This window comes from Myxine glutinosa, chromosome 2, assembly GCF_964187855.1.
Source record: "Myxine glutinosa chromosome 2, kmMyxGlut1.1, whole genome shotgun sequence".
NCBI classification, from domain to species: domain Eukaryota; kingdom Metazoa; phylum Chordata; class Myxini; order Myxiniformes; family Myxinidae; genus Myxine; species Myxine glutinosa.
The window spans coordinates 32,785,821-32,806,927 of record NC_136262.1 but is presented as its reverse complement, the minus strand read 5'-3'; the positions used below and the strand labels follow the sequence as shown (position 1 = coordinate 32,806,927).

Below are 21,107 nucleotides of genomic sequence, written 5' to 3'. Positions count from 1 at the left end.
TGGCTCTCTCTCAGTAGTTCTCTGGTGATATGCTCGAGGAGGAGGGGGCGCCATCTTTCTCTGTTCGTGTGGTGTGGTAGTTTTTGGTGTGCGCATTTGAGAGCAAGGAGCTCTTAGCTGCGGTGGTGGCTATGAAGGTTTTGGAGATTGCTGGTCCTGTGGTGGACTGAAGGCTGTGCCGTTCGGGGGAGGGACAGAGAGAGAGCGAGAGAGCAAAAGAGGGCCGTTTTCACAGCTTGCTTGACGGCTCTGTGCTCATCACCGGCTGGCGCCATTTTGGGTGTTCCGGCGTGGGAGGCATTGGGACCGGACCGTCACAGTCACCTTTACAAAATAACTCGTTGGGACCAGCCAAGTGGCTGCACGATATTAAAAAAAGAATATTTATTTTACTTTATCATTCCACTGTGTGTTCGTATTCGAATCTGAGTGGAGGATCCTCAAAGTAGGAATTGCAATTAGTTTACTTCAACATTTATTAACTCAACTGGACTATGTCCAGCTGAGTTTTTGTCGAAACCCAGTGTCTGTCGTCCGTCGTCCATCTGTCATCTGTCTGTCTGTCGACTGTAAACAATTCGACGTATACGCTCTAAAAGTCACAAATATTGATCAAATTTGATGAAACTTGTTATGCAGCATCTTTAAGACATAAACTAGTTTGGGATTGCATTTGGGCATTGCACGCCCAAAAATGGGCACGGGAGGGCGGCCATATTGAAAAGCATGTTTTGTCATATATTTTTAGCACATATAAACTATATAGTTTGTGGTTCTATTATGTATATTCTAACCATATAGATAGAGACAAGTTGAGTTCAGGTTCCATGGAACCTCTCTCGTTTCATCTTGCATTTATTTTATTAAATCATTATTGTGGCATTTTTCATTTGTTGTGTTGTTTATTCGTTGTGGGTTTGGGAATAAACCTGTGTGCTTCGTTCAGGTAAGCGCCTTCGCTGCCTTCCTTCCCATGCGTGCTATAAAAATAACCACCAAGATTTTGGGAATTCTTCTTGGGAGTAAAAACGTTCGGTCATTCGTCATCCAGTGGTCTTAATCGCTGGGCGACACGACAATATGATACTACATACTATTGTAAATTGTTCAACAAATTGATATTCTGAAAGAAAGTTAAGAAGAATAACAGTCCATTTTAAAGGATATTGTTCTCAACAAGACACATGCACCATCACATTGGATCAGATTCCAACCAGGAACGGTATTTGTAAAATTTAATTCAGATCACCTTGCATTGGATCAATATCAAAAACCAATATGCCGGATCGGAAGTAACTTTTGTTTCAGGCAGATTGACTTTCATTACATGAAATGTTTATTCCATTTCTCTGAATGGCAGATAAACTGTCTTCCTAATGATGTTATTCCATCGATTAGCTTACCTGGAACAAAGTTCAGGGGAGCTTAAGCGATGGCGCATCGTCAGTCCATAAACACTCGCAACTTCTTCTTCGAAACCGCTGAGGGGTATCGTGACCAAATTTGGCACAAATTATTGTTATGTTGTGACTAAAGTTTGTTCACAGCATTAACAGAATCCGGGTTTAAGGTGATCTACGGAGGATCAAAGTGGGTCCAGATTTGACCCCCAAAATAGGAATTTACTTTTTCCTCTGAAACTACACACACAAGTTGGATAAAACTTGACCACAACCTTCACCAACTGTGATGCACCAAAGTTTGGTCACGGCATGAAAAAAAAAATTGGGTGCTGAAGGGGTCTACTGTAGGGGTTGACCCCCAAAATAGGTATTTGATTTATTCTCAGAAACTACACATACAATTCCGATGAAACTTGACCACTACGTTCCGTTCATCACCCATAATGTACCAACGTCTTTGTTCCCAGTAATTACAAAGTCGGGGTCTAAGGTGGTCTATGGGGGGTGGGGGAGGGGGGGTTGCTCCCCAAAATAGGTATTTGATTTATTCTCAGAAACTACACATACAATTCCGATGAAACTTGACCACTACGTTCCGTTCATCACCCATAATGTACCAACGTCTTTGTTCCCAGTAATTACAAAGTCGGGGTCTAAGGTGGTCTCTGGGGGGTGGGTGGGGGGGGGGGGGGTTGCTCCCCAAAATAGGTATTTGGTTTTTTTTTCTCAGAAACTACACACACAATTTCGATGAAACTTCACTACAACCTACAACACCCATGATGTACCAAAATTTGTTCACGGCATTAAAACAATCACACCCTAAGCGGAGGTGTGGGGTTGGGGTGCCCGCAAAGTAGGTATTTGCTCTTTTCTCAGAAACTACATATACATAAGCCATACACGATTTCAATGAAACTTCACCTCAACCTTAATGACCCGTGATGTACCAATGTTTGTTCAAGGCATTAGAAAAATTGGGGTCTGAGGAGGTATACGAGGTTGGGGGGTGGAAGTCAGGGAGGGCTGGTTGGCCCCCAAAATTTGTATTTTTTGTTTGTTTGTTTAATGTATTATGATTATGTTAGTATGATTCTACATGCTGCCCTGTCTTCGAGCAACCATTGAAATTGGTTTAAAATACCTTAAGTCAGTGCACTGTTTATTATTTCTACTAGTTTATTCTACCAGTTGAGTGCCCTGGGGTATTGCCCCTATTTTTAGATACTAATCTTTGAACTGGGTAAAGTAAAATAATTTGGTGCCACTGCTGTTGTGATCCCAAAGACAGATTATTGATTTTATAGACACTGTGGTGCAATGGTGAGCGTCCACTGAGTCTGGGATGTTCTTTCTTCCTTACTTTACGCACAGAATTTTAATAGGATAAAACATGGACAGTCATAGATTGGCAACCTTTACACAAGCTTGATGGACCTAATGGCCTCCTCCTGCATTGAAGTTCCTTGTCAGTGAACTCGTATTGAAGGTTGAACTAGTTAGATCGACATCAATTTAAATTAGATAAGCGTTACGCCTAGTTCCCCCGTCGGGGAAGTGATGTGAGTTGACAAAGTGGAAGACGCAGAAAACATGCTATGATATGATGTTTCGCTCACAAGGTTCAGACATACATGGAGGCGGCCATCTTGGATTTTGACGTGGCGACCCAATTTTCAATAGGGTTCTTCCTTATGCCGAGATACACCCACACACCAGATTAGAACTTGATACTTCGCTTATTTTTCAAGATATTCCGCTCACAAGGTTCAGACATACATGGCGGCGGCCATCTTGGATTTTGACGTGTAGACCCAATTTTCAATAGCTTTCCTCCTTGTGCCTAGATACACCCACACACCGGATTAGAAGTTGGTACGTCGCTTATTTTTCAAGATATTCAGCTCAAGGTTCAGACATACATGGCGGTGGCCATCTTGGATTTTGACGTGGCGACCTAATTTTCAATAGGGTTCTTCCTTATGCCTAGATACACCCACACACCAGATTAGAGGTTGGTACTTCGCTTATTTTTCAAGATATTCCGCTCACATGGTTCAGACATACATGGCGGCGGCCATCTTGGATTTTGACGTGGGGTGCACCCACACACCAAATTCGAATGCGGTCCTTCGCTTACGTACACACGCACGCACGCCCGCACACACGCACGCACGCACGGACGGACGGACGGACACACGGACGGAGGGGAGAACCATCGTCCCCCTTTCGCTCCGCGGTGCGACGGGGGACAAAAAACTATGTGAAACGATCAACTTGTGAATGTACTTTTGTGTAGTTCGTTCCCATTTGATAAAAGGTTGGAATTCCTTGTGTTTCCCTTTTAATATCTTTTTCCAATACTATAAACTACATGAGGAACAATGGGATATAACAACAATGTAAAACTTGTACATAAAATTCTGACATAGGTTACTCTGTTTCAGGTTTATTGACGAGGGTTACACTGGGTAGGATGCCATTGCCTTCCCCGCATTGTTTTGTCCGGTCCCATCCCATTAAATGCTGAGTGTCAAGCAAGGAAGCAGCACGTACCTTTATTTATTTATTTTATTTTATTTTTTAATAGTCTTTGTTATGACTCGGCTGGGGATTGAAACAAACAATGTTTAAAACTTGAATCTGCTTTCTTCAATAAGAGCATTGATTGGACAATAAAACAACCTGGAACTTGATCAGGAAGGAAGTAAAAAATTATGACATTTCAGATGACTTCATCACAGTATTTGATCTTTAATTTTAATTTGATCGCCCCGATTCAATTTTAAAGATGAATAATTTAATTATTCATTGGACAAATACATCATGAAAACGAATCAACATTATGATTGTTGTGTTTTGTGTTTTCAGGGTTCTAGTTTTGGAACAGAAAGTTCACCTCCATGTCCAGCAAATCAGTTCTTTAATGATGCTAATGGGGTCTGCTGTCTGTTTTGTCCCAGGGGTGAGTTACAATAAGAATTCCATTGTTTTTTTTGCATGTTCCTGGAATTTTTCAATCAATCCAACTGGTTTTATACTTCACAGGAGCATACATGGATAAGCCATGTCACCATCCTGGAATTTTTCAATTAATCCATCTGGTTTTATACTTCACAGGAACATACATGTATAAGCCATGTCACCATCCTGGAAGTAATCCTTTGTGCTTCCCTTGTGAAATGGAGAAAACGTACATGGACGAGCAAAGCAACATGTCAACATGCAAGGAATGTCGTGTGTGTGACCCAGGTAAACTATTCTACTCTGTTTACATTTACACTGAATTACTCAAAGTATAAGCTCAAACACAACCAAGTATGAAATATCAGGGAAATAAAATACCGTAAGTGGTGATTGATCCACCATGGAGAGAAGAAAAGCTGACGTTTCAGGCCTTACCTTCCAATGAAGCAGGTATGGCCCGAAACATCAACTTCTCTTCTCTCGAGGGCGGAACAATCACCATTTCAGGTATTTTGTTTCTTATTTGTTTTGACCTATTTTGCCACCCACGCAGATCGATAATTTTGTGTTTTGATTGGTGATGACATTCTTCCCAGCATGAAATTTACATTTGTTATCGGCATTTGAATTTTCATCCACAACGACATAGCTGGTTGTGTTGTGTTAAGTTGTGTAGTGGAATTTCATCCTTTAACATGGAATGGATATCTACCTCTGCCTCCAACGGTGTTTTTTCACTTGCGAAATTGAAAATTTGCAAGTATATTGCTTAGTCTGGTCTGTGATTGTCTGTTTGTAACTTGCGAAAATCGAGGATTTTTCAACGACAGCATATTGTTCGTCACGTGTGTTATTCTGTCTGTCAGTCAATCGACTACAGGTAACAATTTTAACCCAATCTACACCAAATGGTAGCGTTTGTCATGAGGAAGAAGCCTATTGATTCTGATGTCGAAAGGGGTAATTCATTGGTGAAACACCAGCACAGTTGTCTTCGGAGCCTTCGAATCACCCCTTTTAGGATGAGCACTCCTGAAATAATGAAGATGACTTCAGGAAAAAAAATCGTTACCTCGTTGCAGAATATCTCTGCCTGGAACAATAATCTGAAACGAAACTATTAAAGCGCGGCGTTACGCGCGCTGCTTGCGAGCAAGGAGGAAGCGGACAAGCGGTAACTTATAAGCGTCTTTATTTCAGGAGCTCACTGTAACACTGGCGCGCTCCGGGCTGCGCGCCCGGTGTATATCATGAGGCCACGCCTACCCCTCGGGCGTGGCCACCGCCCACTTGGTGCGCGGAATGATGTCACCACACCAGTGGGCTTTTGTGTCCGCCACACGCGCCCCCCCCAGAATTCCCGCGCACCTGGAGGGCCAGTTTGCGGGGCAGACGAATGACCCGGCCGAAGCGCCCCCTGGCGATCGGCGGCGTCCGGGGTGCAGGGATGCCAGGTGGGATGCCCCTGGCTGCCCCTGGGATGGGTGCAGGACCGGGGGGCAGCGTGGCGGCGGGGCTGGGCGGTGCCGGGGGTCCGCCCGCAGGGGGGCGGCCCCGACGTGGGGGTCGGGCCACTGGCGGTGGATGGTCCACGTCGAGGTGGGCCGGCTTGAGGCGGTCTACCGAAACGCGGTCAGGAGTACCGCCGATGTCCAGGGTGAAGTGCTTCGCCCCGGTCTCCAGCACGCGGAAAGGCCTGTCGTACGGGGGCCGCAGTGGTGTCCGGTGGGCATCGTGGCGGACGAAGACGTACTCCGCCGTGCGAAGCTCCGGGGCGACGTGCGTCGGTGGGTGCCCGTGGCATGCCGTTGGCACCGGGGCGAACCTCTGGGCGGTCTCTTGCAGAGCGGAGCGCTGCTGTGCCGCGGACCATGGTGCCGTGGAGTCGGGGAGGAACTCGCCCGGCACCCGCAGCGGTTGCCCGAAGACCAACTCTGCCGCGGATGCGCGCAGGTCCTCCTTGGGCGCCGTCCGGAGGCCCAGCAGGACCCAGGGGAGCCTGTCGACCCAGCCGCCGTCGCGGAGGGTGGCCCGGAGCGCGGCCTTCTATGAGCGGTGAAATCGCTCACACAGGCCGTTAGCCTGGGGGTGGTAGGCCGTGATTCGGTGCAGCCGGACCCCGAGCCCCTGCGCGACCGCCCCCCAGAGCTCCAAGGTGAACTGGGGGCCGCGGTCGGACGAGATGTCTGAGGGGGCGCCGAACCGGGTGACCCAGGTGGCGATGAAAGCCTGCGCGGCATCGGCCGCCATTGTCGACGCCAAGGGCACGGCCTCCGGCCACCGGGTGGTGCGGTCCACCATGGTGAGGACGTAGGTGAAACCCCGCGAGGGGGGCAGAGGTCCCACCAGGTCCACGTGGACGTGGTCAAACCGGCGTTCCGGCACCGTGAACGGGGCCAACGGGGCCTGGGTGTGCCGGTGCACCTTGGCGCGCTGGCACCCGAGGCACGTCCTGGCCCAGCCGCGGACGGCCTTCCGGAGGCCATGCCAGACGAACTTGTCGGCGATCAGCCTTTGGGAGGCCCTCGCGCCCGGGTGGGACAGGCCGTGGATGGCGTCAAACACCTGGCGCTGCCAGCCCACGGGCACGATGGGGCAAGGACGCCCGAGGGAGACATCGCACAAGAGGGCTGCGCCCGCGTCGTTGAACGCCACCTCGGTAATGCGGAGGCCCGTGACGGCAGTCCGCAAGGCCTGGACGTCGGGGTCAGCGGCCTGGTCCACTGCCATCTGGGCATAGTCGATGCCGAGGTGGACTGCGTGGGCGACGGCCCGGGAAAGGCAATCCGCCACCGGGTTGTCCTTCCCCTCGACGTGCTGGATGTCCGTCGTGTACTCGGACACGGCCGAGAGGTGACGCTGCTGCCGGTCCGACCACGGCTCGGTGACCTTGCCCATCGCGAAGATCAGCGGCTTGTGGTCGACGGAGGCAGTGAACGCACGGCCCTCGAGCAGATGGCGGAAGTGCCTGACCGCCAAGTGAAGCCCGAGCAACTCGCGGTCGAAGGTACTGTAACGGCGTTCGGGTGGGCGAAGCTGCCGGCTAAAGAACGCCAGCGGTTGCCTAGCTCCACTTTTGCCACCGCCAGCTTCGTCGGCTCGAGGCGGCGTGCCCGGGCATAGACCGGTGGCCCGACGGTGGGGATGTGATGGGCCACCCCGTGCTTTACGGCCCCCGCCGAGAAGGTGGGCCACGTGAGGGCCGGGAAGCCAGCGAGGAGGCGGGTGAATGCGTCCGCTGCCGGAAGCGTACAGACCAACGTGGCCGGAACCGAACCATTCGGTAAGCCGCTTGGCAAGCTGCTCGTTGAGCTGGGCAACGCACAAGCGAGCGAGCTGAACGTCTCGGCCTGGACAAGACGTCTGCGCTTGACGTCGACGAGGAGCCCATTAGCGCACAGGAAGTCCACGCCAAGCAGTGCCATGGGCACGTCGGCGGTGACGAACGTCCATCGGAAAACCTGCCCTCCGAACCGCAGAGAGAGGCAGCGTTTTCCGTACGTACGGATGGGCGTCCCGTTCGCGGCAAGCAGCGCGGGGCCCCCACCCGCGGCGTGCTTGTCTGACGTGCCGGCGGGAACGACACTCACCTGCGCTCCCATGTCGCACAGGTAACGGCGCGCGGAGAAGGTGTCCGTTATGAACAGCAGGCTACTCGAACGACCGGCGCTCATCGCCACTATTGAGCGCCGGCCCGGGCATTTCCCGACCTGTTGAAGGAGCATGGCGGATGACACTGCCGAGCTACGTGGCCGACCTTGGCGTGGAACCAGCACCAGGTGGTGGAGCTGGAGGAGCGCTGCTGGCTCCGCCAGGCCGGTGGAGTTGGCGGGTTTCCCCGCGGTGGCGGTTTTCGCCGCGGCGGTGGGCGGGGCGTGGCGGCGGTCACGAGGTGCATATCAGCATGCTGCGTATGCTGTATAAGCTGATGCTGTGGATCAGCAGCATCAGCAGCATCAGCAGCATCAGCCACGAGGGCCGCGACGGCCATGCCGACTCTCGCCCGCGTGTCCGGAGCGGCGAAGTACTTGTCCGCCTCGGCTGCCAATGCTCGGGGTTCATTTAGCCCGGTCCCGGCCAACACGAGGCGAACCTGCGCTGGAAGTTGGCGATGGAAAAGCGCCCGGAATAGAGAACCGGGGGCTTCGTCGCCCAACAGTGACAGCATATGGTCCATTCGGACCGACGGGCGCGTGTCACGGAGCTCGGGGAGATCCAGGAGGCGGTCGGCCCGTGCGTCGTCCGTGAGGCCGAACGTGGCTAGGAGTAGCCGCTTGAGTGCCTCGTACTTGTGGCCGTCCGGTGGGTGGCGAAGGACGGACACAACTCGAGCGGCCGTGCCGGGCCCGAGGGAGGCGACGACGTGGCAATAGCGCGTGTCATCGCCGGTGAGGCGCCGAAGCTTAAATTGGGCTTCGGCCTGGACGAACCAGACTTCGGCCTGAGCCTCCCAAAATTCGGGAAGTTTGATGAAGTTGGCCATGGCAATGGTGTCGCGTGTGGAAGGATCGCGCCGGCAGATCCAACGTCGAGGGGGTAACCAGTAAAGCGCGGCGTTACGCGCGCTGCTTGCGAGCAAGGAGGAAGCGGACAAGCGGTAACTTATAAGCGTCTTTATTTCAGGAGCTCACTGTAACACTGGCGCGCTCCGGGCTGCGCGCCCGGTGTATATCATGAGGCCACGCCTACCCCTCGGGCGTGGCCACCGCCCACTTGGTGCGCGGAATGATGTCACCATGCCAGTGGGCTTTTGTGTCCGCCACACTATACTCGAAACTATACTCTGAGGTTCCTGGACTTCAGACCAGACTTTGGTGGGTTAAACCGGTGTATGAGCGCTCAACCGTCCCTCTTCCCTCAGAGCATATTTCTGGTGTGGGAAGTAATAATATTTGTCTGAAGACCTTTGAGGTTCTGTATATCCAGGTGACATAGCTTTCTCTAAGGGCCATTTTGGAATCGGTGTCCATAATAATCTTCCTCTTTCCTTTTGGAATGCCTTAAAGGACAAGGCATGTGCTGAAAGATGTATTGTAAAATCCTCTACGTCCTATTTCTACTGGAAGGTCGTTTACAGACCATCCTCCATGTTCACAATCAGCTACCAGGTCTTCGTATTTGCCTTTCTTTCTGCCATATGCAATAGACAGGTTCTCCTCCATCAGGACTGTCAATTCAATATTGATGACATTCTTAGTTACTGCCGAATAGATGGTGATATCAGGCAGTTTGGCAGTTTCCGTAATTTGTGGAGGGAACACGATTGGCTTATGGTCTTCATCCATCAGAAACATCCACTCATTAGCCTTCTGTAGGATGTCCTATGTTTCTACCCATGGAAGTGGCGAGGCTGGGTTCCTGTAGGATGTACCATCAGCTGAACGGAATGCAATCGTGGGAATGGCGCTTGGCTTTGATACAATACTGGTCTTCGTATTTGCATCTTTGATAGAAGGAGCCAGGCCTGATGCAATCATTCTTAGTGTTTGGTCATGGCACCACTACCAGTTGTATCTTCCATTTTAGAGTGAGTAGCTGCATCCATTTAAGATGTGGAGCAGTGTGCTATGGTGATGGTGACACAGCTGACCAGTCCAAGGTTGGTTTTTCCCCACAGTCTTAGGTTGGCCTGGGGAAGGGAGTTGGTCGTGCATAGCGTTGATGTGGAATGACAGCAGTTCCAGTATCCATACATAGAGGAGTTTCTTCCATGATGTATCAGTCTGTATGGCAGAATCCCATCTCAACCACTGTCCTTGTTTAGCACATCCATACAGATAGACCAATATGTCTTCCTCATCGATATCCTTTCCCAAATTGGTGAGGCTTTTCCTGTGTTCCCTTCTGGACATGTCTCTTATCAGCATTTGATTTTCCTGAAGCTGAAGCCTGCTCAGTCGGTTTGACCTCTGCACATCTCATTCAGGATAAGGTGTCGCTCCTTCCGTTCTAACTCTTTCACACCATTCCCCCTAGCCTTGTCTTTCCTTGTTTCTAAGCAATCTCTGCACAGTGTTTGGGTCTTTCCATCCCTGGAGTGTTTGTTGAGGTGGTACTTGGTGACCTGCATATATTTCACGGAGGTGGTAAGCCTTTTCAGTTGTAGACCATACCTCTTTCTTGTTCTGTAGAGGGCACTGTTGGAAATACATCTGCTTACCCCTGCCCTACTATTCAGGTACTTGATGCAGGTTGCCTCTTGACTCTCAATGTAAGATATTGGGAAGTTATAGATAGTGAACTCCCAGGTCATGGCACAATTGCATTGTTGTATATCCACATCTTTACGATTCCAGACAGATTGCTTTTCTTGGCTGTTTGTAACATGGCTACCAGCTTCATCTTGACCATTTCTCTGATGTTATCATCTTTCAAATCTTCGTAGATCAGCTTTCCGAGGAATCATATGGGTTGACTGTGGATATACGTGATCTGATTTTCATTAATTTCGAGTTGGGGAACATAGGCTATACGTAGTGTGTTCAAAAAGTATCCGACCTTTATTTTTCGTGTGTAAAAAAAAAAGAAGCTAGGGAGGCGTTGATTGGTGAACGTATGTAGGCGATCCTAATGCGCATGCGTGAATTTTTTCCCACCTGCAGAAGCTGTCATTCGACGGCAGACCGCCGATGAGTGAGGACATGTAAGTGAGCGCCATCGGATTTTCGTTTTTGACAAAATGACAGAAAAACTTGAACAACGCTACTGCATCAAATTTTGTGTTTCATCAAACTTGCATCAAAACTGCAACTTGGTTTCTGGGTCGTACCCATAAACCCAGGACTCATCGCCAGTGATCACAGTGTTGAGGAAGCTGGGATCGCTGTTCACAGTCTCCAGCATGTCCTGTGCGATCTCCAAACGGAGTTGCTTCTGCTCAATCGTTAGCAGCTTTGGTACGAACTTCGCTGAGATTCTCCTGAAGCCCAAATCCTCCTTCATAATGGAATGAACGGTGTTGAATCTTGCGGATCGTTTCCACTTGGGAATCGCCAAGCTTTACACAAAATTTGATGCAGTAGCGTTGTTCAAGTTTTTCCGTCATTTTGTCAAAAACGAAAATCCGACGGCGCTCACTTACATGTCCTCACTCATCGGCGGTTTGCCGTCGAATGACAGCTTCTGCAGGTGGGAAAAAATTCACGCGTGCGCATTAGGATCGCCTACATACGTGCACCAATCAACGCCTCCCTAGCTTCTTATTTTTTACGCACGAAAAATAAAGGTCGGATACTTTTTGAACACAGTAGTATGTTGTGTCTTATGTCCTCCACGCCTCTGCTCTGCCTTTGGGACAACTTTCTTCATAGCGTGGGACTTCGATTTGGAAGGCTTAGCTTTCATGTTTCGTGTCCACTGAAGGAACGTTTGAACCTTGTTGATTTGTTGACATTCTTCTGGACTTTTTGCTAATCCTTGGTTTAGTCCAATCCTTGGTTTTCACACATATAAACAGCTCATCATAGTACTTGAACACGATCTTCCTGATATGAGCTGGAATGTGGTACCACTCAAGTGCATACTGTACTGTATGAGGTTATGTAGCACAGTGCCATCTGCATTTTGTAGGTCAAGCCAGGTTGTCACTATCGGTAAGGAGCATTTCAGTTAGTGCCTCCGTTTGTTCTACACAGCCTGATATTTTTTTTGGTTCTTTGTGGAAGGATACCCATTCCAAGGTTACAACTGGGATTCATCACTTATGGGTCTGAAGCAAGAAGGATTAATCGTATTCTCCTGTTTTGATATCAGGAGCATCTCTCCTACTCTCCAACAACTGGGTATGGAGGCAGTTCTCCATATATATTACATATAAACTTGTGTAGCACCTTTGTTGCTCTTGGATATTTCTTTCATACTAAGTATGGAATACGATTAGTTCCAGGAGCACTGGCATATCTTCTTTTCCGGAGATAGGCATTCAGTTCTGACAAACTTGGTGGTTTAGTTTTGAATGGGGTCTTGGTTTTTAGTGGTCTTTTCATGCCCTTCAGTATTTCATATTTGTAATTACGTTTTTTTTTTATCGTTATTAACCTCCTTAAATAACTTTTCAGAAACTACTTTGCTGAAGGATGGAGATCTATTTTGCTTCATTCAGCATCCGTTTTGCTCACTGGTCCCGGATTTCGTCTGAATTGTTGCTGAGCTTTATTGGCAGATATTCGTTCTTGTGATTTCAATTCTAATTTCCTCACTATGTTGTGGAGTCTTACTAACTTGTAAGTTCGTAAGACTTATTCTCCTTGTTAGTAAGACTCTAGTTAGTAAGACTTACTCTCCTTGTAAGTCTTACTCCTGTTATGGAGTCTTTCCTGAGGTTTGCTACGAGTGTTTCATTTCTATCTTTTAGGGCTTGTTTAAACTGATGCTTGGTAGCTTTCTCAAGGCATCTCAATTTCCTTCGTTGTCTCGTAGACTGCTGCTTTTTGTTAGTCTTCTATGTTACTGATTTCATACCGAATCTGTCCACAAGACTTTTGTAAACATAATTTTCCAAATTTTCTAGTTGCTCATCAAGGCTGTTTCCTATTTCTAATAATTTTCATGTTTCAACTTCAAGGTGAAATTTCTAAATCCACAATTTTCATCCGATTTACTTGAAAATTGATCAGGATTTGCAGAGGAGGTCACCAAGCCCAGGGAGCCCAGGGAGAAAATAAAGAGAGACCGACAAAGGGATGCATGGGTATGGTTGAGGGGTAGGTGAAAATGCAGGGGGTGGATGAGGATAGAGAAAGAAAATATGAGAGGTGGGGTGGGTTAACGGGGGTAGAAAATATCATGGTTTTGGATTGGTGATGATCTGAGATGGTCGTGAGTCGTCGTCTTGAAGACCTCAAGGGAAGAATGAGATTGCAGAGAATATGGAAGTTGGTTCCTCGTGTGGGGAAAAGGAGGAACAAATGAGTGGAAATTAGCAATGATTCTGGATCTTTGGAGTTTCACGAGAAGGGGGTTGCTGGTGGGTCGTGATTGTAATGGAGTGAAGTGAAGAGTAAAATTTATTGTACTCTTTTAAATTTTACAACCTGGTGAAGGAGTTCTACATTTGATAAACGTGAGGGGCCTTCATAGAATTCTCCGAACGACATGTGATAATCCAAGACATATGTCACATTTTATATTTTTGTGTCTCTGCCGACAAAGGACGCTTTATGTTTTTGGGTTGTCCGTCTGTCTGTCCATTCTTCCGTCCATCGGTGATGGGTTTTCATTGCCACAATAACTTAAGAACGGCTAAAGGGATCGAAGTCAAACTTGGTACAAATATGTATGATGATGCAATTATGATCCGATTAGATTATGGGGTCAATAGGTCAAAGGTCAGAGGTCCCGTTAGGTAAAAATTCTTACCGAGCTTTGTGTGTGAACCAGTAATAGGATTTTGACCGAATTTGGAAGAAGTATATATTGTGATGCAAAGATGAACTAATTTGATTTTGGCATCAAAGATCAGAAGTCAAATCGGGTAAAAATGTGACACTTGAGTACAGCTGAATGGATTTAAATCAAACTTGGTACAAATATGTATAATGATGTTGAAATATGGGCGGAGGCATATCTGTCGACGTCGTGACGTCAGAGTGCTGTTCTAGTTTCATTATCTCTTCGCTCACTCTCCCATGTTTTCTATTTTCTTCCACAGAGACTGAGGTTGAAGAGAAAGAGTGTGACATACACAATAACCAACAATGTGTTTGCCGTGAAGGTTTCTACATGAAAGGGAACGAATGTGTGATGGAGAGCACGATGGGAAGTAAGGACACAAGTAAAAGCAAACAAATCAGTGTTTTTCCTGCCTTCCTCGACCCGTCTCCTGTTTTGAAATCATCATCCCTGGTCAAGCAAATTAAACTGCTGTTTAACATCCTTTAACAGGTGAAACTGGTTCAGCATCGAACAAGTATCCTCCATGGTTGTTTGGGGTCCTGTTGATTGTGATCCTCCTGATCATGTTATTCATTTTCCTTTTTGGTAAGTCTCAAGTGTAATGTTATTGTTCTTAGGAATGGGGATGTTTGTGTGAGTATAAATAATATTGAGCATAAATATTGTGACTCCCATTGACCTTCTGACAAGAATTACAAAAGGTGAAAATGAGAGGAAAACGCAGGAAGAACTAGAGAGTTCATAAGACACGTTACATCTACACAGTGTTAAAATTTATACTTCAGTTTAAATATGAGATTTTAAAGATAATTATAAAACAATTCTGGAAGTTTCGCGCTATTGAAGCAGTCTTATACACCACCTTATTTAACACGTCAAAGTACTGCTAAACGGTCGGGTTTTAAAACTGCAAATAAGAAGATTTGTGTTCTGCAGTATTTATTTATATATTTCAATTATAATAAAATATAGATTCTAAAAGTCATATAAATTAATTACGGAATTTACCGCCATTTTACCACCTTTGGCGCAGTGTCTATTACATCCCCTATCGAAAACGTTACATTTGTTATTCGTCCTGTTAATTGGGTCCTTTATGATGTTAAAATCAGTAAGTTTTCTGGTTGGAGACAGACCAGCAGACAAAGTGAAAATATTATTCCATTCTGGTGGAGACAAATTCATATACAAAGTACTGTTAAACAGCATGTTTGTTTTCTGTTTCATTGTTCGATTTGTGTTCAAAATATACCATTAAAATGAAATAAGTTGCTCCTCGATCATAAACTGACGTTTGTAGACAGATAGACAGACAGATGGACGGATATGAACCAATTGCTTAACACCGCTTTTCGCTTCGCGTGTGCGGGGTAATTATTTCAAAAAGGATATTTAATCGAAAATATCTACAAGTACTCAACTCCATGAATTTACAATTGTTGATCAAATTGCAGAAACAGCAAAAGTAAAAATATATAAATCATGTAAATATAAAATATAATCCCCCCTCTTCTTTTCCCGATTGTTCATTCACTTTCTTGTTGTGTCAAACTGTAGGCCCCATTGTCCCACTTCGAGTTTGTTGCCTTTTTACCACCAAACCTCACTCTTGCCTGAACATAAAAATTGTATATAAATGTCTCGACTTGATCACCTTGCCTTTGTGAACCAGCTCAATCAGCCGGCGTTACAAAACAAACAACCATCTCAAAGCATAACCACCACCACCACCAACTCAACTTCACTCGACTCAATATCAGAGAAAACACGTGTGCACGACAAGCACCACAATTAACTTGTAAGATCTTTGGAAAAACATTTAAAAGTCATAGTAAAAAAAAAAAAATCACTATTTCTCCAAAATAAAAGCTTCACCCTCAATGTGGAGAATCACAAAGAAGTTTAATTTGTACATCGAGCCGAATGGATCACTTTGTTTTTATAGTCATGGACTCATGTGGTTCGTGCCTGGACTTCGCTTAAAGTTTTGTTATTTTACAGGGAAATGTCAACCGAGTGTGAATGGAGTTTTAAAAATAATCATTAATCTCTTGCTGATGTGATGTGATTTGATGAATAAAATCATCCTTGGAAGGAGATGACGGGTTTGAGAATGATGATGCTTTCTGTGCAAGGAATGTGAAAAATTCCTTTTTAAACTTCATTCTTTTCTTCTCTTTTCAGAGAAACGATGCTTTTGGCCATGGGTAGGTCTGGAATCATTTCCCCCCATTATGTTATTTGAAATCTTCACTTTCATGGCTTATTTTTCTGTATTTATGAAATTTGTAAAACTTAATTAATTTGGTACAGCGATGGATGATATCTTTGTACGGGGTTTTAAATTCACCATAAATGTGCAGCAACTCACTGTATAATTTCAAAGAATGAACAAATCTGTGATACATTATGTTTCTGGGGGTTAATTCAAACTTGTGTTTTTAATTGTGAAGTTTTTAATTCTCTCATCTTCATGACAAACACTTGGTATTGGTAAATTACATGATTTAATGTGAGTTCTTTGTGAATCAGCCCTGTTTCTTCCGCAAAAGGTAAAAAATATTATATAACTTTATCCATGTATGATGTTATCAACAAGGGAAAGTTGAGACATGGGGGCCAGCCCAAAGGGGGAGAGCTGTACTCCAAGCTGTGAATTAAGGCCTTCTAGGTTATCAAAAGTTGAGATTGGCCAAGGAAAGAATGCACGATGGAGGATGCCCAATCAGCAGTTGGCTTCAGAGGTAATATTGGTCATATGATCTGCCCAAGAAAACATCATGACTGATAGTCAGGTTCACTATGTTTTTTCGTTCAAAATTTTGGTAGATTAGCAAAACTATACATTTTTGGAATATTCAGAGCATGAGGAATCCAAAAATTAATGTTACATTTGCGTAGACACCTTTGCCATTTGCGTAGACACCACCTCCGTTTTCCGGTCCGGTCGTGAGAGGACGCTGGCGTCGTTTGCTCGCCGCTTCTCTGACTGGACCATTGTCCGTGTCTTGCTTTCCTGGTGGTCGTGGCGGATTTATGGCCATTGAGTCTTCCTCTGCGCGGTCCCGGCTCTGCTCTGCTGCTCCGGGCTTCACCTGCTCGGCTCCATCGCTGTTTCCTCGGGCCCACTCCCGTTGGTTGTGTCGATTGTTTCGCCTCCTCACCCTTGGCCGCGTGCTCGCTTTGCCTTCGCTCCTGCTGGCATGGCTCTGCGGTACTCTGCCGCAAGGCTTCTCCTGCTTAAAACCCGCTCCACCCCATCATGCATCTCTGCAATCAGATCGAATGGACTCCTGCGTCGACCCAGGTACATTCACCGTGGCTCCGGTCGTAAGTTTGTTTATTTACAATCAGGTCACTCCATCCCCATCCTCTGGTCGGCTCAGCGCACTCCCACTCATCGTCCCAACACACCTGGTCACAACAACGCACAAAATCGCACCTCCTGTCTGCGAACCCTGGCCAAATCACCTGGATTCATACCCGCCGTACAAAACAACATCAAGCTCACCCTGTTCAATACCCGGTCCCTCAACAACAAATGCCTCATCCTGAACGACTACATCCTGGAAAATAAACTGGACTTTCTCTGTCTCACTGAGACCTGGCAACAACCACTGGACTACTACACGCTCAACCTCACCACACCCAATGGATATTCTTACATCAATAAACCACGCTCGGAGGGCCGAGGTGGTGGAATTGCCGTTATTCACCGACAAGACATCAAGACCAACCTCATCTCCATCTCATCTGCTCCATCATTTGAACACCTGGCTTTTAAACTCTCTGGTCACACACAGTCAGTCATGGCTGTTGTCTACCGCCCTCCCAAACCACACCCATCATTCCTGTCTGACTTCTCCTACTTTCTGACCCAGCTATGTTCCCTCTCCCCCTCAATCCTCCTCCTTGGTGATTTCAATATCCACATGGACTCCACTGACTCCACGCTAACCACTGACTTCACTGATTTACTCACCTGCTTTAACCTCACTCAACATGTCAACTTTCCTACCCATAACCGTGGTCACATTTTGGACCTTGTCTGCTCTACTGGACTAATTTTGCACCATCTCTCTGGCTCCGACCTCACTCTCTCTGACCACCTAGCCATCACTCTGACCATCAACATCCCCACCCCAGCACCAAGGCATTATCGCACTATCAACTTCCGTAAGCTAAACGCTTTTTCACCTGCCTCATTCTCATCGACCCTCTCTGAAAAAATGTCCACTTCTCCCTTCGTTGACCTCCACACCCCTTCTGACCTCACTGACTACTACAACCACACTCTCTCTTCCTGCCTTGACCAAATTGCGCCTATAAAAACCAAAACAGTTTCTTTCACCCATTCTGCTCCCTGGTTTACCCCTGAGCTCCGCCTAATGAAAACTCGTGCTCGCCAACTTGAAAGACTCCGCAATAAAACAGGTCTCACAGTTCACTCCCAGGCCTACAAGGACCACATACAACACTATAAAGATGCCCTCTCCCGCGCCCGCTCCGCCTACTACTCTCAAATTATCCACTCTGGCTCCGGAAACCCAAAAGCACTCTTCTCTACAATAAACAAACTCCTCAGCCCCCTGAACACCACCACCCAGTCATTCACAATAGACAACTGCATCTCCTTCCTTTCATTCTTCCAACGCAAAATTGAAAACATCTACAACAGCTTGACCACCGCCGCACCCGCTCCCCCTCAAACCACCTGCCCCCCCTTATCCTGCCATCCCCTGTCTCAATTCTCCCCAGTCTCCCCTACTGACCTCTCTGAACTCCTCATCGGAATGAAAACTGCCACCTGCACTCTTGACCCCATCCCCTCCAGCTTTGTCAAGGCCTCCCTTCCTGCTCTTTCTCCACTTATCATTGCAACAATAAACTCCTCCCTGTCTACAGGCATCGTCCCACCATCCCTCAAAATTGCTGCTGTTACCCCCATTCTGAAAAAACCTGGACTAAACCCTGACACCCTAAATAACTTCAGACCCATCTCCAACCTACCCTTTCTGTCAAAGGTTTTGGAACGCGCTGTAGCCACTCAACTCAAGCATCACCTCTCTGCCAATAACCTGTATGAAACATTCCAATCCGGATTCCGGTCCAACCACAGTACTGAAACTGCTCTCCTCAAAATCACCAACGACCTTCTCCTCTCCTCTGATGCTGGCAACCTCAACATTCTCATCCTCCTCGACCTCAGCGCTGCCTTTGACACCATCGATCACACCATCCTCCTCACCCGACTTGAAACCACCTTTAACATTACCGGCACTGCCCTCTCTTGGATTAAATCATACCTCTCTGACAGACGTCAGTTCATCTCCATCAATAACTGCAAATCCCCCACTGCTCCCCTCCCCCAAGGTGTCCCCCAAGGTTCAGTTCTTGGCCCCCTCCTCTTTATCCTTTACCTGTCCCCCCTCGGTCACTTAATCCGCCGTCATGGTCTCCAATTCCACTGCTTCGCCGATGACATCCAGCTTTTCATCTCCACCAAGTCCATCTCCACCGCCACCCACTCTATCCTGACAAACTGCATCACTGAAATAAAATCCTGGCTTCAAATCAACTTCCTCAAACTTAACTGTGATAAATCTGAAATAATCATCATTGGCCCAAAAACGCTCACCAAGTCCACCCATAACTTTGCCCTCAACATCGACGGTTTCCCAGTGTCCACCTCCCCTCACATCCGGAATCTTGGCATCATCTTTGACCAAACCCTCTCCTTCGACAAATACACTAAACAGATCACAAAGACAGCCTTCTTCCACCTGAAAAACATCGCCCGTCTCCGTCCATCCCTCTCCTCTGTGGCTGCAGAAACCCTCATCCACGCCTTCATCACTTCCCGTCTGGACTACTGCAATAGCCTCCTTTATGGTTCACCCTCAACAATCACCAATAAACTCCAATACATTCAGAACTCCGCTGCCCGTCTACTCACCCATTCCCGGACCCGTGACCACATCACCCCCGTCCTTTACAAGCTTCACTGGCTCCCCATCTCCCAGAGAATCCAGTACAAAATCCTCCTCTTGACCTACAAAGCCCTCCATAACCTGGCCCCATCCTACCTGGCTGACCTCCTCTCCAGACACACTCCCACCCGCAACCTCCGCTCTGCTGGTACCAACCTCCTGACCCCCCCCATCCGGACCAAATTTAGATCCTGGGGGGACAGGGCCTTCTCCATCGCTGCTCCCACCCTCTGGAACTCGCTACCTCACACCATCAGAGACTCCTCCTCACTCACCACATTCAAAACATCACTCAAGACCCACCTGTTCAACACTGCATTCAACATTTAACCCACAGCATCTAACCCCTGACTATCTCCTCTCCTTCTCCCTCCTTTGTGCTTTGAATATTTCCCTATTGATTCTTCTTTTTTTGCAATTGTCTTTATGTTTTGCTATGCGTTATGTTTTGCACTCTGTCAAAGCGTCTTTGGGCTTCCTGAAAAGCGCTATATAAAATAAATGCATTATTATTATTATTATTATCAGCAAAGTCATGGAATCCATCATTGCTTCGGATATGAAATCTTTCCTCTTCTCCAATGGCTTGATCTCTGATCATCAATTTGGTTTCAGACCAGGTCACTCCACTCTGGACATGCTGCTTCTGCTGTCTCAACAATGGATGGAGGTCCTCAATGCCAAACAGGAAATTAGAGCTGTCTCCCTCGATATATCACGTGCTTTCGATACGGTCTGGCACCCCGCTCTGCTCACCAAACCCTCCTCGTTTGGTATCCATGGAAATCTCCACGCATGGCTGGCGGACTTCCTCTCTAGTCGTAGTCAACGTGTGGCCCTGAATGGGTTTCTCTCATCTCCTCTTCCTGTTCAGGCTGGAGTTCCCCAAGGCAGTGTTCTGGGCCCTGTGCTTTTTCTGGTCTTCATCAATGATCTCTCCGACTCTCTTGAAAATCCTCTCTATCTCTTTGCTGATGACTCCACTCTCTGCCGCTCCATTCCTCATCCCTCAAATCGGCAGTCTGCAGCCTCCTCACTCTCTGCAGACCTGGACAAAATCACTGACTGGGCAAACAAGTGGAAGATGTCTTTGAATCCTGACAAATCTCACTCTCTTACGATGTCTCTCCGAAAAGACCGACTGGACAACCCTCCCATCCACTTTCTGAATAATCCTCTCCAAGAAGTTCTGTCACTCAAGCTTTTGGGTCTCACTATCTGCCATGATCTTTCCTGGAAAAACCACATTTCAAATCTGGCCTCCAAAGCCAGTCGCCGACTGGGCATCCTGGGCCGTGCGAAGTCCTTCCTTGGCACACCTGAGCTCCTCACCACAAAGAAGGCTTTCATCCGC

The 21,107-nt window shown here is 47.3% G+C and overlaps 1 protein-coding gene across 12 annotated transcripts in view; it reads left to right on the top strand.

The window, feature by feature from the left end:
• The window catches only part of LOC137422651 (tumor necrosis factor receptor superfamily member 6-like), a 163,170-nt gene that overhangs the window by 8,203 nt on the left and 133,860 nt on the right, over positions 1 to 21,107 (top strand). For 10 of the 12 annotated variants that reach the window (XM_078773133.1, XM_078773137.1, XM_078773130.1 and 7 more), the window contains 5 exons: positions 4,275 to 4,368; positions 4,524 to 4,655; positions 14,020 to 14,130; positions 14,253 to 14,348; positions 15,948 to 15,970. In XM_078773133.1, the coding sequence (XP_078629259.1) occupies positions 4,275 to 4,368; positions 4,524 to 4,655; positions 14,020 to 14,130; positions 14,253 to 14,348; positions 15,948 to 15,970 (456 nt within the window). Of the gene's footprint in view, positions 1 to 4,274; positions 4,369 to 4,523; positions 4,656 to 14,019; positions 14,131 to 14,252; positions 14,362 to 15,947; positions 15,971 to 21,107 lie in introns of all 12 variants that reach the window. The other 2 variants (XR_013622647.1, XR_013622648.1) reach the window with 1 other exon arrangement.